General features: G+C 45.0%; 2 protein-coding genes and 1 long non-coding RNA gene across 8 annotated transcripts in view; 1 reads left to right on the forward strand and 2 right to left on the reverse strand.

Moving 5' to 3' along the window:
- FBXL2 (F-box and leucine rich repeat protein 2) overlaps positions 1–5,879 on the forward strand; it is a 40,316-nt gene extending 34,437 nt beyond the window's left edge. For all 3 annotated transcript variants that reach the window (XM_037070850.1, XM_037070851.1, XM_037070852.1), the window contains 2 exons: positions 4,097–4,309; positions 5,129–5,879. In XM_037070850.1, coding sequence (XP_036926745.1) covers positions 4,097–4,309; positions 5,129–5,236 — 321 coding nt within the window. In that variant the 3' untranslated portion in view covers positions 5,237–5,879. The remainder of the gene's footprint in view (positions 1–4,096; positions 4,310–5,128) is intronic.
- Positions 5,880–6,835: 956 nt separating this feature from the next.
- Positions 6,836–19,514, reverse strand: part of UBP1 (upstream binding protein 1) — a 56,247-nt gene continuing 43,568 nt past the window's right edge. For 2 of the 4 annotated variants that reach the window (XM_037070848.1, XM_037070847.1), the window contains 7 exons: positions 19,353–19,407; positions 18,990–19,083; positions 16,191–16,281; positions 15,308–15,426; positions 13,089–13,231; positions 12,331–12,382; positions 6,836–8,984 (listed from right to left, as the gene is read on the reverse strand). In XM_037070848.1, coding sequence (XP_036926743.1) covers positions 8,947–8,984; positions 12,331–12,382; positions 13,089–13,231; positions 15,308–15,426; positions 16,191–16,281; positions 18,990–19,083; positions 19,353–19,407 — 592 coding nt within the window. In that variant the 3' untranslated portion in view covers positions 6,836–8,946. The other 2 variants (XR_005070112.1, XM_037070849.1) reach the window with 2 other exon arrangements.
- Positions 9,834–10,150, reverse strand: LOC119004105 (uncharacterized). Its single transcript, XR_005070113.1, has 2 exons — positions 10,011–10,150; positions 9,834–9,967 (listed from the first exon to the last, which is right to left on the reverse strand). It is a non-coding gene; the product is annotated as an uncharacterized LOC119004105 (long non-coding RNA).

A 19,514-nucleotide genomic window follows, 5' to 3' on the forward strand; every position in this document is an offset into this window, starting at 1 on the left:
GAATTGTTGGATCATCTAATAGTTGTTACTAATTTTTTTGAGGAACCTCCTCCTGGTTTTGATAGTAACCGCACCACTTTACATTCCCACCAATAATGCACAAGGGTTCCCTTTTCTCCACATCTTCAACACTTTTACTTCTTGTCTGTTTGATAACAGCCATTCCAATAGGTGTCTGTTTGTATGCCAGTACCGCATTTTTTTTTGTAAACTTGAATTCTATTTTGAGTACACCAGGGTTATGTTTAAATGATAGTGCCTTTAGAAAACTGTGCTACATTTTTCCTCCTGTTACCTGAGAACACAATGTGTATACATATATCAACTATATCTTACAAATGTCCATGTCATGTTTACTAGCTGGAATTCTTTTACTTAATGTGTGAGTATTTTGCATTGTGGTATTTAATCAGGACATTAATGTGAGTAGACGATTGTTGATGTAAGACAAGTTTGACATCACTAAAATTAATTGTATGTTTGTCAATGAATGTTCTGGTGGCTGTGGAAGCTTTACCTTTTCTTTTTTGTTTTCTTAAAAATATATTTTATTGATTATGCCATTACAGTTGTCCAATTCCCCCCCTTCATTCCCCTCCACCCTGCACATCCCTCCCCCACCATTCCCCCCCTTTAAGTTTATGTCCATGTGTCACAAGTTCTTTAGATTTTATATTTCCCCTACTATTCTTGCCTTCCCCCCTATCTATTTTCTACATACCGTCTATGCTACTTATTCTCTGTACCTTCTCCCCCCTTCTCCTCCCCCCACTCCCCTGTTGCTAACCCTCCATGTGATCTCCATTTCTGTGGTTCTGCTCCTGATCTAGCTGTCCTCTTGGTTTGCTTTTGTTTTAGGAGTGGTTGTTAATAACTGTGAGTTTGCTGTCCTTTCACTGTTCATATTTTTAAACTTCTTTATCTTAGATAAGTCCCTTTAACATTTCATATAATAAGGGCTTGGTGATGATGAACTCCTTGAACTTGACCTTATCTTAGAAGCACTTTATCTGCCCTTCCATTCTAAATGAAAGCTTTGCTGGATAGAGCAATCTTGGATGTAGGTCTTTGGATTTCATGACTTGGAATACTTCTTTCCAGCCCCTTCTTGCCTGTAAGGTCTCTTTTGAGAAATCCGCTGACAGTCTGATGGGAACTCCTTTGTAGGTGACTGTCCCCTTATCTCTTGCTGCTTCTAGGCTTCTCTCCTTCATTTTAGTCTTGGCTAATGTAATTATGGTGTGCCTTGGTGTGTTCCTTCTTGGGTCCAACTTCTTTGGGACTCTCTGAGCTTCCTGGATTTCCTGGAAGTCTATTTCCTTTGCCAGACTGGGGAAGTTCTCTTTTATTATTTGTTCAGATAAGTTTTCCACTTGTTGCTCTTCCTCTTCCCCTTCTGGTACCCCTATAAGTCAGATGTTGGAATGTTTAAAGATGTCCTGGAGGTTCCTAAACCTCTCCTAGTTTTTTTGAATTTTTGTTTCTTCATTCTCTTTGTCGCTTAGAAGTATTGGCTCTGGGGCTTTGATCTGTTCTTGTTTGAGCCATAATATTTTGGTCTGTTCGCGCCTGTTACATGAGGTGTGGAGCCTTAGGTGTTCACCAGGGCAGGGTGACCCAGTTGCTGGGTTTTGATGCTGTATGTGGGGGCGGGGTCAGAGAGGGGTAATGTCAGTCCCCTCTGCTGCTTCCCGTTGCTGGGGCCAGTGTGGTCTGTCTCACTGCTCACTCCTCTGCCTGGTTTATCAGTCTGGCTGAACAGTTCATTGTTGTCGGACTTCCGTACAGTTCAATTTTCTGTGTTTTGGTTGCGTTTTTGTTACTAAAACTTTGTTGTCTTTAAACTTGGTTGTGCAAGGAGGCACAGTGTTTCCACCTACGCCTCCATCTTGGCTGGAAGTCCCACATTGTTTTGATTATAATGTTGCAATATAGTTCGCAGTCTGGGAGCATGTGCCTCCAGCTTTGTTCAAGACTGTTTTGACTTACCAGAGTCCTTTGTCGTTGCACACAAATTTAGGATTGTTTGTGAAAAATGCCATTGGAGTTTGGTAGGGATTGCACTGAAGCTGCAGGCTGCTTGGGTGATATGACTGTTTTAACAATAGTAATTTCCCAGCATGGAATGTGTGCCTACAGTCTCTTTCACCCATGTCTCATGGTTTTCGGAGTGCAGGCCTTTCGTATCCTGCTTAAACTTATTTCTAGGTATTTTATTCTTTTTCATGAAGATGTAAATGGGATTGCTTTCTTAATTTCCTTCTGATAAGTTTATTAACCTATAGATATGATTTTTATATACTGATCTTGTATACTGCAACTTTACTGAATTCATTTAAGTTTTTTTGGTGGAGGAGTCCTTAGGATTTTCTGTATATGTATGTCCTTTGTAAAGAGTGAGTTTTACTCCATTCCAGTTTGGATGCCTTTTCTTTCTCTGGCCTAACTGCTTCGGCCCCAGCGAGCACGGCCCCAGCCCAGGCATCTGCTGTATGGCAGAGAGGGGACCGCTGCCATACAGCTCCTTGGGCTGCAGCTACGATGATCTGCTAACAGGCCTCCTTCACAGAAGGACTAAGCTTCCTGGGTCTGTGGGCTCTTACTGGGCCCTTGAGGTGGCAGCTGTTTTAAGAACTCTCTCTCTATTGGTTACAGTCCTGTGGGACCTACCCATGTAAGCCCCACTGGCCACCAGGGACAAGAGATGTAGGTGTCCCCTGGTGGCAGCTACAGGAGGGACCTGGACACCAGACACGTGTAAAAGCTTCCCTTCAAGAGATAAAGGCGCTCTTCAGTGTGGCAGGGGGTGCCAAGAGGGTGCACACCAGCTGGAGAGGCAGAGGCAGGGGGGTGCAAAGAGGGTGCACACCAGCTGGAGAGGCAGAGGGGTCCAAAGAGGGTGCACACCAGCTGGAGAGGCAGAGAGGCAGGGGGGTGCGAAGAGGGTGCACACCAGCTGGAGAGGCAGAGGGGTGCCAAGAGGGTGCACACCAGCTGGAGAGAGGCAGAGGCAGGGGGGTGCCAAGAGGGTGCACACCAGCTGGAGAGAGGCAGGGGGGGAGGAGAGATACAGTCCCAGCAGGAAAGGAAAAAAGCCCCTAAGTTTAAATGGCACCCTCCGGCCAGAGCAAGGCAGTAGTGCACGAAGATGGCACCTCTAGTCTCCCTCACCAGACAGCACCCCAGAAGACCCTCAAATGGGTGTATAAACAGACATCCACCCCTCAGGGTGGTGCTCCAAGCAAATAAATGAGCCTCTCCTTCATTTGTCCTGGTGCCCCTTGACTGACTGATGTGCTGGTGAAGCCAAGGTGCAAGCCTTTGAGACCTGTTTCTCAGACTGCTGTGGTCTTGTGGCCTTGAGCCTGTCAGTATTCTGAGGTAGTTCTTTTGGGGGCCTCTCAGGTATAGGCCTCAAAGTCAAAGTCAGCACATGATGTGGGATTCTAACCCCTCCTTGAGCACCTCCAGCTGTGGATCGCAGCACTGTGTCCCAGCCTCTCCTACCCAAGTTGGTGTGGGCCTTCACCCACATGTAGGGGTTGCTCCGCATGCCAGGTTTTTTTTTTTTAATTACAAATATTTTATTGATTGATTGATTGATTGAGGGGAAGGGAAGGAGAAATAGAGGAAGAGAAACATCAATCTGTGGTTGCCTCTCACATGGCCCCCACTGGGGACCTGGCTCGCAACCCAGGCACGTGCCCTGACTGGGATTTGAGTCAGTGACCTTTTGGTTCACAGCCCGCGCTCAGTACACTGAGCCACACTAGCCAGGGCTCGCATGTCAGGTTTTGTAGAGGACATTGTTCTCCACATAGCTGTGGATTTGTGTTCACGGGAGGCAAGTTCAGGATCCTCTTCCTTTGCCATCTTGAACCAGACCATGCCCTGTAATTCTAATTTCATGGTCAGAGTGGGGGAGAAACCACTGCCCAGCCACAGCAAACCAACGGCCTGTGGACCACGAGCATCTGATCTTCCCGTTGACAAGCGGCTGCTCTGGGACCCTGCACAAGCCAGCCCTGCTGCCTTGCCTAGGTTGTGAGCCTTGGAATGAGGGTCTGGTAAACATGTTCATCTCCTCCTGTCGCAGAGTCTGTCCCACTGTGAGCTCATCACAGATGACGGCATCTTGCACCTGAGCAACAGCACCTGTGGCCACGAAAGACTGCGAGTCCTGGAACTGGACAACTGCCTCCTCGTCACAGACGTGGCCCTGGAACACCTGGAAAACTGCCGTGGCCTGGAGCGCCTGGAGCTGTATGACTGTCAGCAGGTCACCCGCGCAGGCATTAAGCGGATGCGGGTAAGTGTGGCAGGAGTCAACAGATCCAGTAAGAACCAACATCCTCCCTGAGATGTATAAGTAAGTGGAACAAGTCAGTGTCTCTCTCTCCCTTCTTGTCTCTCCACAAGTAATAAAAAACCGCCCACATTCTACGTTGTTCTAAGCCCCCAATTACTCAAACTGATATTACACAAGTACCTCCTTAGACTTCAAAATTCCCTTAATTAGACCCCACCCTGGAAGATTCAGCCTCCAGAACGGGTTCCACAGTTGTGTAATGAGCACCTTTACAAGGAAAAGGGCTGCAGGTCATTCCCACTAGGAGGTCGAATGTGGTCTTGGCTAACTTTTCCATGACAGTGCCTTATAGAATGTAACTTTCTTGAATACGCTTTAAAATATTTAACTTTGCATACAGGGCTGGTAATGACCCATGGGCAGACGCAGTATAAATCCATGTTCCTGTCTTTAGAAGGTGCTTTTACGTAAATAGGATTTTTTTCTTTTTTTAAATTTTATTTATTTAATCTTTAGAGGGGAAGTGTTAGGGAGAGAAACATCAATGTATGGCTGCCCCTCGTGCGCTCCCCGCTGGGAACCGGCCCGCAACCCAGGCACGTGCCCCGACTGGGAATTGAACCGTGATTCTTTGGTTCACAGGCCCGTGCTCAATCCACTGAGCCAAACCAGCCAGGGCAACAGGATTTCTTTAACTATTTGCCTAATAGTAAAAGTGAAGCCATTCTACATGGAGAACTACAGGTTTTTCTAGGTTTATGCCTACAATCCCCAAAGTATCAGTGTGAAGATTATTCCACCTTTTCCTTCTGTTTCCAGGCTCAGCTCCCTCATGTCAAAGTCCATGCCTACTTTGCGCCCGTCACCCCCCCGACAGCAGTGGGAGGAGGCGGACATCGGCTGTGCAGGTGCTGTGTCATTCTCTGACAGTGGCTGCGTGGGCCCAACTCCAGGAGACCTGAGTCTTCCCCACCTTCTCCACCATCACCGCCATCTGTTGGTTCTCCATTGGGAAAGGCATTTGCAGGTAAAAGACTTCTGTAGGGATCGCAGTAACTTCTGTAGGTGATGGTTTTCACCTTGATTCTGCTGCCAAGCAATCAAATCAACGCCTTGTGCCAGGAACCACATGGCAGGGGCGTCTCCATGCAGCCAGGGCCGTGCAAGAAACCTGGTGAAACCCGGTTTCTTAAAGAGGTGGGTGCACCTTCCCAGGGAACAGAGGTTCTGTCCCTGGCCTTGTCAGCATTGCGCAGACAGTCCATCAGTGTTAGCACAAATTGGGCAGAAAAAACAGGCTGTTGATTTTCTACCTGATACTTAAGACAGTGGCCTACTTTAATTCACAGTGATTCCATTTTGATTAGCAGGATTTTTCCACTTTGAAGATTAAATAGCAACTGCATCAGTGACTATACTGCAAATTCATAATACCTGATAGTTTTATATGTAGAGACTTACGTGAAGGCACGTTAAGAAGTTTCCATGAGACACCAAAGAAATAAGGACTCTAAACTGGGTGGAGCAGGGTCTTCGCCTCTGTTTCTGTCAACTTGCCGTATATGCTTTTGGGGACCAAAAACAAAGTCGACTCAGAGTTTGTGCTGCCTGGTGGGAAACTCTAAGCTCTGGTGTATGCTACAGCACAGTTTTATTATAGGAGAAAAGCTAATCACGTCATCTCACAGAATTTGGGGGACCTTAAAGCAATAGAATTGAATAGGCTTAGGTTATTTATAATTGATTAAAAATAATGAATGGATGCATGTAGAATGGGTGTGATTTTTTCCAAGTTTATTTTAAAATCTTAGAAATCAAGTTACACCAGAACTATTCAGAAGTCATACACACTTAAAACTCCGATCAGTAAAGTGTTGGCACCTTTGTAACTCAAAATATAAAAATGGATAAACCATTGCAATGCTTATGTCAGAGGGTTTTATTGCTATAATCTGTGGTAGATCAATCTGAGCAAAACAATTTCCTAAATTCAAGACCCATTATCTAAACTCCAGTAAGGCGACGGATCTAGTTTCTGCCAGTGCTGTCCACTTTTGTTGTCTTTATGGGAGCTGATCCTTCCTAGCAACCCCCACCCCCGGACTGAGGAGTCCAGAGTTTGTGAAGTCAAACAGCAAAGACAAGGTGTCATTTTTCCCGTGACTAGCAGTACTTCTATTAGGTGGACTGGGTGGACAGTTTTAGAAGCATTTAGGATACGATGCTTCAGCTGCACTCGAGGACGAGGGAGCATCATGTAAATCTACAACCCCATAAATCAACTTAACAGGACTACTCGAACAAGCACTCAAGTCCTGATGATTTTATTGCTTTATGATACACTCTGATATTCACTTGCCTACAAATTTTGCAGTTACTTAAATATACATTTGCACCACTGTGTGGGGATTGATGCAGGATGCTATTTAAATAAACACAGATGTGCTTCAGTGATTATGCATTATAGTTTCTATCTGATGTAAATGCCTAACCTATCAGAGTGCTCAATGACCCGTGACCTCACTGACACAACAGGAGAACCTCTGATAAACTCAGGTCTGCTTCAGGTGTGGAAGTTACTGGGAAGAAACAGCATGGGCCGCACCCCTTAGAAAACATTCAGATTGGTAGGAACTCAGAACATACCCAGGGAGCCGCTTGAGTCAACTGTCCTGCGACACTGGCAGGACCTGGGATTTTCAAATGAGACACACGTTTGCAAAAACAGTCGGAAAACATTTATTATACTGAGATGTATACATCCTACTATTAAAAAACAAAGTAGCAAATTTGCTGGTGCCATAATTTAACTTGTTTCACTTGGACAGACTAATGCTCCACCACCAACTTGGTGTAGTTTCAAGTTTGACGAGCTTTTGATTATTTTTACCCCACTTCTAAAACCCGACGCAGAACTCACTATAGCACACAGCATTAAATGACACTTACTGTTCCATAGATCTTGAGACTCAAAAAGAAATGCTAAGTAGACAAGCAAAACTAAAACAATGGAAGCTGACTTCTTTCCCAAGTGATTGGTATAGAAAATGTGGTCATATAAAAGCAAAGGGAAAACGACAGAAAGGAAGGCTCTCCTGCTTTAGGGTCTATGAGAGTTACAGATATTTTAAAACTGAAGGTGGAGATACTTAGAAACAGTCCTTCTTTGTATCAGACAACCTCCTTTATGGGAGAGATTTTAAGTTCAAAATGACTCATTACTGATTCTGCCTGAACAAAGATCAAGATCAAACAACACATTCGAAACCAAGACACCTGGGTGAGTGGACAGAGGTGCTGTAATGAACATGGAATTGAAGTTTAAAAACCAACTGGGCGTGCTACACCACGGACCTGAAAAATGCTTGCTGATGAATTTTGGGAAAGGCTTTGGGTGAAGGGAAGATAAAGACAGTGGGAAAAGATCACGAAAATAGCAGATTCCCTTTGAAAAGCACACTGAGACACGGCAGTTGTTTTGTGAAAGAGGCAATCTCTTTACAGAAAAGGAAACTATCGCGTGGTGTATAAAAAGCCTCTGAGTAATCACCAGAACATCTAATCATGATTGTACTAAAAAGCTCCACGTCTGAGAAGTTTAAGGAATTTTCATGGTGCAATATAGTGTTGGATTTATGATGTTTAATGTTCCCAGAATAATTTCCACTTGTTGATAATGAAGACCCCTCACCACAATGTCAGAAACTATCTGTTTTCTCCTGCTTCGGTCACCTAGCTCTGACACTGGGGCAGGACTTTTTAAAAGACGTTTCAGAAGGGGATGGTGCAGGCTGGGGTGGGAAGGGCGGTTCAAAGGGATCAGACACAGGGACAGAGGAAACAGAAAGAAAACCACAGAAGTTTAAAGGCAAAGGGGCTTCAAAAATGACAGAAACAAAATGCTAAAAATGAAAGCACAAGCAAAAAGTTTTTCAATAAATCTGTGACAAAGCAAAAACACAGAAGTCTTTGTACCTATTAGGATTTACACTGATCCTCTCGCCAAGGTACTCTGGATAATGCAGCTTGCTTCCGGCCCTCCTGCTTGGCTCCTCCCCATCTGGCATGATGACATGAGACGCACACCCTTAGTTAGACATGATTTCTTCCGAGAAGGTGGCAAGCCTCTTACCTGACCACAGTCACCGTGTCAGCACGTGGCACCTCTCTGCACACAGATTCCATGCTGGCCCCACAACAGCATTGTCCCCCAGTCCCAGCTCAGCAGAAGGTTCAGGCAACACAGGCCACAACTGGCACAGAAAGGTAAATGCCCACAGTATGTTTTTACATTCATTTCCAAACCGCATACAGTGTAAAAAGACAGCAAAGGCTGCTTCTAGGAACTCTATCTACTGGCCTCTGCCAGAGAAGCAGGCAGGCGGCCTGCCTGCGCCTCGGCCCCTAGAACAGGCGTGCTGTCCCGACGTGCTCACTCTCACGAGGATGCTTGGCTATGGCAGTGACAGTGAGGAGATTCGCCTCTCGTACAGCTCATTAGAAAGGTCATCTTGTGTTTTCAATATGAAACATTTCATACAGTAAAATCCAATCCCAAGACTTCTTGGATTCAGTCTTCACACACTTTTAAGCGTGACTTTATTTGGTACTGAATATAGTTCAGACTATGTAAGACATCACTTCAAAATTATGTGGATACCACCACTATTTTCAACTGCAGAAAAAGGAAAGAGAAGTTAGGTTTTTTTTTTTTTTTAAAGCCAAACCGGAAAATTAAGACTCTGAAATTGAAAATTCCCAGAAATCTCTAACCTCCTCCCCCAGTTCAGAGGTCACCTTTAAATAATTCTACAGGAATAAAAGGTCGCCTCCTCCAGCTCCCCCTCCCCGAGGCAACTTCATGTACACACTCCCTTTTTAAACATTCTGCTTTTTCTGTGTCTGGCTCACAGCCCCATCAGCACCATGTGCCCACCGACTTGCAGGGGCGGTGGGGGGGGGGGGAGAGGAATCAACAAAGTAGCGAAGTGCTGTCGGCAAGGGGCAGGCCAGGCTGTCAACTCTCCACACACACGTACAAATAAACTGGGTGCTTTGTGTCCATCTTGCTTGGGAAGAAATTTCTTACTGATTTTTAGAGAGAGAAACAGCGATCTGCTGTTCCACATACTGGTGCACCCGCTGGTTGCTTCTTATTATGTGACCTAACCAGGGTGGAACCCACAGCCTGGGCCTATCAGGACTATGCTGTTTAACAGGGCCGGAAATAATTTAAGAACTCCACAGAGGTAGATCTGAAACACTTAAAAAAGTGTTTTTTTGTGTTTTTGTCTGGTGCCCTAGTTGTTTTTCCAGAAATGGAGAGAAGCAGTACAGGCATTCACCAAGGAAAAATGAATTTTTTTCATGAGGACAAAAGTGAAAAACTGTGCTGAGTTTGGAGGGGACATTCTGTGATGTCTGACATAGGAATGCCCACCACGTTCACAGAACACAACCTGCAATTAATTACAGTACGAGTTTCCTTTCACTAGGTAAGGTGAAAACTGTACTGTACTGCCCGGAGATCAAAATATTGAGAAGAGTACCAAGCTAAAGAGTTTGTGAAAATAAAAGATGAAGTGAACCACTTCATAGTTAAAGCTCCGCCTCACGGGCAGCCTGATGGCATGGGCAGTGTGTCAGGCAGAGAGTGAACTCGTATGTCAGCACCGTGGGGGCTGCTCTCGTCAAGAGTGACTCCTGAGAAAGGGTGACACAGGACAACTTGCTCTCTGAGATGCAGCTTTTGTGCTGAGACTGGGTTTAGATTTTAACCCGTCAGACTTTTAAAAACCTTTTTTCATGTAATTTTGCATTTAAAAACTCCTTCTTACAGAGAACTAGAAAAACAATGAACAAAATGACAGTAAGTACATACTTATAATTACTTTAAATATAAATAGATAAATGTACCAAAACAGACACATGATGGCTGGTGGTTAAAAACACGAGCCATCTGTATGCTACTCGCAAGAGATTCACTTGAAATTTAAAGACACAGACTGAAAGTGCAGGGGTGGAAAAGGTATCCCATGTAAACAGAAATGAAAAGAAAGCTGGAGTAACAATACTTACATCTGTCAAAAAATAGACTTTACAAATGAAAAATGGAAAAAGAAACAAAGAAGGACATTACGTAATTTTAAGTGGGTCAATCCAAAAAGAGGATACAATAGTAAATATCTATGCACCCAACACAGGAGTGGCCAAATACATAAAGCAATTATTACAGACATAAATCCACAGCAATACGGGAAGTGCAGTGGATTTAAATACTCGACTCCCATTGACGGTAGATAACCCAGTCAGAAAACTAAGGAAATTACGGTAAGATCAACTTAATAGACATCTATAGAACATTTCATCCAAAAACTGCAGATACACTTTTTTTTCAAGTGCACATCACATGTTAGGTCACAAAACAAGCCTCAATAAATTCGAGAAGACTGAACTCGTACCCAGCACCTTTTCCAACCACAATGGCATGCAACTAGAAATCAACTATAGGAAGAAAACTGGAAACAGACAAGTACAGGGAGGCTCAACAACATTCTACTAAATAACCAATGGCTCAAAAAGGAAATCAAGAAATCAAAAACTATCTTGAAACAAAAAAAATAAAAACACAACTTTTCAAAATATACGGAATTCAGCAAAAGCAGTTTTACAAGGTAAGTTCACAACTATATGGGCCTACCTCAAGAAAAAACCCCCAAATCAACAGTCCAACTTTACACCTAAAGGCCCTGGAAGAACAAAACCTGAAGTAAAAACCCCACTAAGGGGCAAAAGCCCCTTTACCTAACGCTCCTACTGGAAGTCGGGTCCTCACATCACTGCAGCAATGATTTCCATGGCTCTGAGTCACACCTCACGCCCTGGCCTCTCCTGCCAGCCCCAGACAGGGATAACTAAATGCCAACTTCAGATTCCTACACCCAAAACGGAACTCTTGAACGACTTCCCCCAACCATAACTACTGGGACCACTGTCCCTGCAGTTTCTCTCCAGCTCAAACCACTCCTCCCCCCGACTGTGGACACCAGCAGAACCCTGTCTACACACGTGTCAGATGACATCACCTCCCTCCAAGTTTTCCCATCTTCTCACCCGTCTCCAGAGTTGCAGAGACAAAGAAAAAGCCACACTACTCCTTTGTTTATACAACTGCATTAGCTTCCCGGCACATTGCCAGGAACATCCACACTGGTGCCACCACCAGGTGTTGCTCTCCTCACCCACCACACACTGTGTGGTAGCTTTCAAACTTCCTCAGCAGCCACGGTTCTTTGTGCACACATGGCTTTGGGATGCTCCTTGCATGGTTGCCTCCTCATTCTTCAAGCCTCAGCACCAATGATACCACCTCAGAGAGGCCTTCCCCAACAGCTTCATGTCTCCCTCCCCAGCTTCTCCTTACCCATAAACACCCCACGCTTTCCCATTCTTTCATGGCACTGAAGTTTGTCTAAGTACGTGCATCTGTTGGCCAATTCTGGTTTGCTTCCCCCACTAGAGGAAGAGTTCCACGCACTGTTTTGCTGAGCCTTTCCTAGTACCGCAAGCATGGTGCCTGACAGATGCTCAGCTGGCTGGCTAAACTGAGGTTATCTTCCCCAGTCATCTAAAAGGATGGACTTCTCTTCCTTGTTGGCTAGTTGATTTCTATTATGACCACGAGAAATATCCTCTGGGTTCAGCCCTGGCTGGGTGCTCGGTTGGAGCCTCATCCGTGGTTCAATCCTGGTTGGGGCACGTACCCAGACTGCAGGTTCGAGCCCCAGTCACAGCACATATGGGAGGCAGCCGATCCATGTTTCTCTCTCCCTCCTCCTCTAAAACTGATAAATGTGTCCTTGGGTGAGGATTGAAAATACTCTCTGGATTCATTTTTCCAACTCTTCTTAAATTAGTAAAGCTGGCGTTTGAAAAGTGAACACAAGGTGAGTGCTGACTACAGGCATACATCATTTCTCTCGGCCCCAGCATTTCAAGATGCATGCACACACTCAAAGTACCTTTTACTGTGGAGAATAAAAAACAACTCTCATCCTGAAAGTTCTGAACCATCTGGAATGAGAAAGCAGATGTAGTTAAGATCCAGCTGTCCTTCTATAACTGACTTAAAAAGATTAAAATGGGTAAAGGAAAATGTCATGATCCCCACACCACTACAAGAGCACACGGTCCAACCGATGACGCAGGATGTGGCAGCAGAAACTGACACCTGCTGCTTGGCGGCAGTGATAGTCCCCGGGGAGCTGGTCAACGACCCCCCCGACCTGCTGGGGAGCATCTCCACCAGGTCCTCTGAACAGCTGTGACAAAAAGTCACTGCTTAAGTGCTCTTCTATTACTCGTCACTGAACACCAGAGGGAAAAACTGAACCTCTAACCTTCCTGTTTTTCAAAATTAGTCACCAAATAAATAGCGGAAAAAGGAAAACACATCCCAATCCCTCTCCCCATAAAAAGGGGCCAAAGCCCCACTACCCTGCAGTTCCCCCGCCACAGGGAGTGTCTGAACTGAAACGGGGGAGGGGAGGCGGGGTGAGCCATAGCTCTCCTCAGTTTTAATTCCTTGCATCACTGGAGGACTCCCTGAAATCATGGTTATCAATTCTCACAGATTTTGATTCCCAAGAGTTTGAAATGATTTTCAGGAGTACTTGTAAAAGAGGCCACATAACTGTTCTATAGCTCTTCAGTGACACACACACACAGGTGAAAACCGGTGTGAAAGGGAAAAGCAGATGGGCACGTGGGTTCGAGTTACCTGGTCACTAACAAGAATGTGAATACCAGTGGGACCCTGCCTGTACACCTGGTTAATCTGGTGGAAAGGGATATTAAACACCAAGGCAAGTTTTCGAGCAACTTCTGAGGCAACCATTTCTTCCAAGTAGATGGCATGATAAACTGAAAAAAAAAATGAGAATAGCATTTCAGCAATAATCTTTTATCTGTTTCCCACCTGGACCTATAGGAAGATCACATCTTTCAAAGTACTAAAAATATAAACATTAACGGTAATATCAGTACAAAAGGGTTTGAGATTTTCATTTTCATGAAAAACAAACAGGAGCTGACTGCAAACGTGCCCAGGGGGTCTTTCTGGAGACACGGAACTAAACCAGATTATGGCAATGGCTGCAAAACTGTACATTTACGAAAATGTCACTGAATTACATAATCACAGCGGGAGGATTTTAGGGCATGTAAATTATACCTGAAGGAAGCTCTTTTCAAAAATAAGACGTGATTCTAGCAACATATATGTATATATTTTTAAAAACCTAACAATTTCATAGTTTTTGATTCAGCAATCATGACTGAGTTGATGAAGAATAAAAGCTACCTCCACCCCCCCCAACAGTATAGTATGATAGCACACAGAAAGTCAAGGATGTGGATGATGAGGCCTGTGGCTACTCTACACAGTCCCAGGTGCGTTCTACCGCAGGTCCTGTGTTTCTGGACCGTAGAACCTGGTGTCAGCCACTGTCTGCACAGCGCCAGGCACATCTGCAGTGGGTCTGATGCTGGTCCAGCTCAGTTACTATCTATTCAAGCCAGACATTGACGGGGAATGTAAGTGCTCAAAATCTGCTTTCCCAAACAAGGGTTTTTTCCTTGAGCGTTTTAAGTATAGAAACCTTTGCTGATTATACACTATGAAAGTACTAGAATCTGGAACTATAATTAGGGCAACGCAGAGATGCTGGAGAGCAGGGTCACCCAACCACAGCCTATGGGGGCCAAACCCTGCCCTCCACTCGTTCAAAAATAAAGTGTGATCAGCACCGAGCCACACCTGTCATCTACACAGTGTCTGTGGGTTCTGACACAACAGCAGAGCATGGCTTTTAACAGAAAAAGGTGGTTGACCCTGACCTAGGGTGAGTTCACCAGTATTTCCGCACCCCCCTCCACTAACACTCATGTTTGAGGAGGCACCTTCCAAAACATTACCATCCTGACCACGTGTAAAAGATGCAGAGGACCTTGATGATACATGCAGAGTTCCTTTGAAATGTTAGCCTCTAAGACCAAGGCTTAGCATCTACAGTCTTACAATTCATAGCTTTTGAAGTCAAAATGACACCAAATGGGGAAGAGCTCATAACAGTGACGCTGTCCTTGGGATTTTTTTTTAGTAAAATTCAAAGTACCACAAAGTATTTTTCAGAGTTCCATCCAGTATTAGGGCAACTAACTGCCTCTCTGAATTCCGTATTTTTCCCTGAAAAGCTCTGAGTGGGCCATGCTCACTGTGTTTCAGAACATGGGAAGAGGGGAGAACGTGTCTCACACCTGCTTTACAAATGAGAACACACACTGTTCTTCCCAAAGACCACATTTAGAGGGTGGGAAGGGGCCGGGTTTTTATCTCTGCCCTAATTCAGGAAAACCTGCGGGCAGATGAGGCCCTCCCAGTACTCAGGTGATAAGATGTAGAGTGTATTTATGATGACACAGCACAGCCACCAGACTCACCACATAGAGCTCACAGAGCTGGCCAGATGCTTGCCTGACAGAAGGCCACACACTCCCACTGATACACAGAAAAATACATCTTTACGCACGTGACATTTTAAGTCTTCTCCCCCAGTCAGTAAAATGGATAATAAGAAAAACCCTCCTGCTTTCTTGACAAGAGGCCAAGGTCATATTCATCACTGCACCTGAGATTTTTTCCTAAGGCTGCAAACCCCCAAAGCATCAAGCTAGTGTTTTTATGTGTTAGATATTTCTGGCATGAAGGGCCATGTAAAAAAAAAAAAAAAACAGTATCATGTGGCTGAAGTAACTGAGAGATGGCCCCATCTCCCTGCTCCCAGGGGACTTGGCCCTAGAGCTCCATGCTGCTGGGACTTGCACGACAGCAATTTGACAGTCCTAATGGGACAGGTGTCCTTCAAAGCCCTGGCTGACACCTTCTGCTGGTACCTCGGTGTCAGAGGAGTGACGGGAGGCTGAGCTGCCCATACCCACCGTAGGGGGTCCCGCTGCCATTCTCTGCTCCTTGGCCCACAGCCGGCTGCTGCCCCTGCAGCGCTGTGCTGCCCGGCTGCTCCTGGCACACGTAGATGGTTAAGCGTGGCCTAACCGACCTGCAATCACAAGATGCCACTCATGAGCCCAGGGGAGAGCGCGGCTTCGCCACATGTACAAATGACACTACAGGAATCTAAGCGCTAGTTCCTTATGAGAACTTTACAATGTTAATTCATTATACAAAATAATGTACTAATAAAAATATAAAAACACACACCTCACACCAACTATCACAGGTGGTCTAATCTGATGATCCAGACTCTAAACCACTGAGATGGTCTGTCAGATGCTGGTAAATTTAAGTTTCAAGATTAAGTCAGCAATTTAAAATCAGTAAGGTTCAATTTTAATGGAATTTTCACACAGGTCTAGAAACAGCAATGACAGTAAATGAATCCTAAAAGCCAGCACAGTTTACGGTTCTTTCATTTTAATGCACAGTTAGAGGTTTACATTTTTAATAACTGTTTAGTAGCAGCCATATGACCTTGAAAACCATAGATTCCGTATAGCTCACCTAAATGAGAAGTTTGTTTTCTTGGCAACAAACCCAGTCGTCTTCAAGAACTCAGTACTGCCCATGTGCATTGCTACCCGTCTTACCGTCTACCTCTGCCCTCATCAGTGCCTGCATCATATGTGGGCCTGCCCTGAAGGTGTACACAAAACAGTCTCCTCGTGAGCATGACGCTGCCGACGCGCGGCAGCGCACAGGCACACGCCCACCTAGCGTGGACACCCATTCTGCCCACAGCCCCACACAAAGAAAGACACATTCTTCTCTCAAGCAAGACGGTTCCTTTGAAACACAGTATTTTACCTTGACTTCAGGGAATTATAGAGCCGAATTCCATCGGCTGCACCACAAATTTGTACTAAATCTTCCTTTGTCAGTTTTAGTAAGTCGGCACCTGGAGAATAGCATAAAGAGATTCTTCTCAAAGAAATGGAAAGGGAGCTAGCAGGACTGGCTGCTTTATGGCATCTGTCTTTACACAGTTAAAGGTCTTTCAAAATCATCACAGGTCTCCTGTGTATACACACACACACACACACACACACACACAAGAATACACACACAGTTTCTCAAAGCCAAAGGAAATGCTGGCTCTTCCACATCCGGTACGAAGGAGCTTAGAAGCCCAGAGGCTGGCAAACCGGATCAACGAGTGGGGCCAACAGGACGGTTTGCTCCAACACAGGGCTTCACCACCTGCGTTACTTGGGTTGTGCTGTGGTCGTGTGGACAAACGTGATTCTGACTCCACGTAATTTTCCTTGTGGTCACCTAGACCAATCTTTCATTTTATAAAAAAAGGAAATGAAGTCCAGAGTTCTGGGCACTTGCCTAGCTAATGCCACACAAGTTGGGAGGACACCTAGGTGTAGGCCTCTTCTGCAACATGCCCGGTGAAGCCAAGCTTTCTGGAACAACTGTCACAGCAGCCAGCTTGGCACAAAAGCATGGCAGAGAACTGTGCATTATGCCTTTAGATTCCACCCTCACCCCCAAATATCTGTAAGTGTAAATGGCCTATCTGAATATGTTGTAAAATACAACAGAAAGGGGGGGAGGGAGTGGTAGAGTCAGACCGACCAAAGTCTGCTCATGTTTGAGGCTGGGGATGGTTACACAAGAGTCCATCATACTCTTCGGTCTACTCTTTATGTCTGAAAATCTCTGTAATCTTGTTTTTCCCTTTTATTAACACTCAAGATGTAGTTTATTGGGAGAAGTGAGATACCCTATGGGATTCAGGCATGACTTCCATATGACAGATATCCACTTACCTATGTAACAAGACAATAGGGTTACTTTCTATTTTTGAGGGCCTGAAGGTGAGAGCCCACCAACTACAGCTGGTTAAGAGATACAAAGACCAGAGAAACACATTTCCCATGAGGCACGAGCACTGATGGAGTCAGTGAAACCAAGACAGGATCGTTCTTATCTCTCTACTGTGGCCAACGACATGCCCCCTGAACACTGGACTGGCTCACAGGTGTGGTCTGTCAGTTACAGGTGTGCGCACCTGTAACCCTCCACAGAACTGGACAGATACTCATGTGCACAACCTTCCTGAAATGTGGATGCCCAGGAGGCTCAGAGCAGGAGCTCAATCTCCTGCTCACCCTTCTGTTACTGGGAAGCTCAAAGGGTAAGGGCCAGAGGCCAAGGCAGGGGATCACGGTCACAGTGGAAAGAGCTTAGAACTCTCTAGATGGAAAGATGGACCAGTCTAATATAACAGGCGTAACCTGGGACCAGCCCCTAGTTCCAACAGTCAAAGCTTTTTGTATGAATTTTACTCTTGACGAGGGTTCAAGATGTGTTTCCCTCTCTCACACACTGAAAACTTAGAATTTCCAGTTTTCCACAGATAAGGTTCTACTTAATCAAACAGAAGTGCGGCTGGTAGCATGACTTTATCCCAGTGCTTTAATTTTAGAGAGACAAAGAATGACATGTGAAATGACTAATCATCGCACAAGCATCGCCGTACATGGCTGACACGGAAGTAAGCCATACTCTTTGTGGGATCACGCTTTCCTCTAGGCCAGGTATATGCGCGCCAGTGCTCCATCCCCCTAAAAGGCTCAAGCCGCATTTTTATGGCCCACAGCACCGAGGGCAAAGGAGAGCTAAGTGACACTTTACTGCGGCCCAGTGGTTCTCAGGATGCGTCTGTTCGTATTTCGTGGGAAAAGGGTTCTGGAGCCAATATGTTTGGGAAAAATCTTCCACCTGGTGTATCTATTACTGTCCCTCTAAACAGGTATCCTATTGCATCACCCAAAGAAGCACTTGCTTGGTCCCTTTTAAAATTCCACTTAATATTCTTTTAGCTAATTATGCAAGGTTATACTTAAGTATTATAAAAACCATACCTGAGTACACTCATACCATGCAAATGCTACACAGCAATAAAGAGGAATAACAAACTATTGATACAACTTGGACAGACTCAAGGGCATTATGCTAAGTTAAAAATAAAGGCCAGGCTCAAAAGGTCATATACTGTATGATTCCATTTATGTAACATTCTTGAAATGACATAATCACAGACAACACACAGACTGTCAGGATTAGGGGTTGGTGGTAGTGGGTAGGACGGCAAAATGGAAACTCTGTAGGGGCGTATTTCTGAATCTTCAGTGGTGGTTATACAAATCTGTGCGTGTGAGAAATGACACAGAACTATATACACACAGTGCGCCAGTATCAATTTCATGGTCCGACACTGACTATAATCGTGTGAGTGAAGGATACCCTGGAACATCTCTGTACTATCTTTGCGACTTACAGTAAGGGAAGAACTACTTCAAAATAAAAAGTCAGTAACGAAAAAATTGCACAGAACTGTATGTGCCCATACACAAATGCAGGCACACCAACTGCGTTGATGTTAGCCCCTGATTCTGACATGTGCACAGGCCATGTGAGCTGTTACCGCTGGGGGAGGCTGAGTGATAGGAACACAGGACTTCCCTGGACGGGTTTCTGACAACTTTTTATAAATCTCTAATTACTTCAAAATTTAAAAAAATAAGGTTAATGAAAAGTACAAAGACAAAAATACACATGTACATGCATGCGTACACACACACACACACATACCTGAAAAGTTGGAAAACAGTCTTGTGTAGGAAGAAAACCTGTTTTTGAGCAGCCACTGCTGTGTTTCCTGGGTCGTGGCTGAAGGCTGAAGTTGCTATTAACAGAGAAAACATGAACAGAACCATTCAAATTTACAGAAAAATGAAACCCCAGGCCGTTGGCATGTTATAAAGAACACTGGAACAATAGGCAGGGACCCTCCAATGCTGAAGTTAAAAAAACAAAACAAAACAAAACAAAAAGCCCCAAGGAGAGCACAAGTCTGAGCACTCAGTGACCCAAACAATGCCTCAAGCCCTCGCCAGGGCCTTGAAAACACAGGGCCTGGGAAGCACGCGGCAGTGTGCGGAACACGACACTCACCTCACCAGAGGTCTGTGGAACTCCATCTCCCTGGTGATTTGGGGAAGAAGAATTGCTGGGGAGAGGGGAGAAGGAGGAAAAGATGGTTATTGTTTGAGTGGGTGTGTACATTGTAAAAAACACCATGTGACAAAACAATATAAACTTGCAGTAAGAATACTG

Source organism: Sturnira hondurensis, unplaced genomic scaffold (genome assembly GCF_014824575.4).
Source record: "Sturnira hondurensis isolate 20B ecotype Veracruz unplaced genomic scaffold, ASM1482457v3 Scaffold0019006, whole genome shotgun sequence".
Classification (NCBI taxonomy): domain Eukaryota; kingdom Metazoa; phylum Chordata; class Mammalia; order Chiroptera; family Phyllostomidae; genus Sturnira; species Sturnira hondurensis.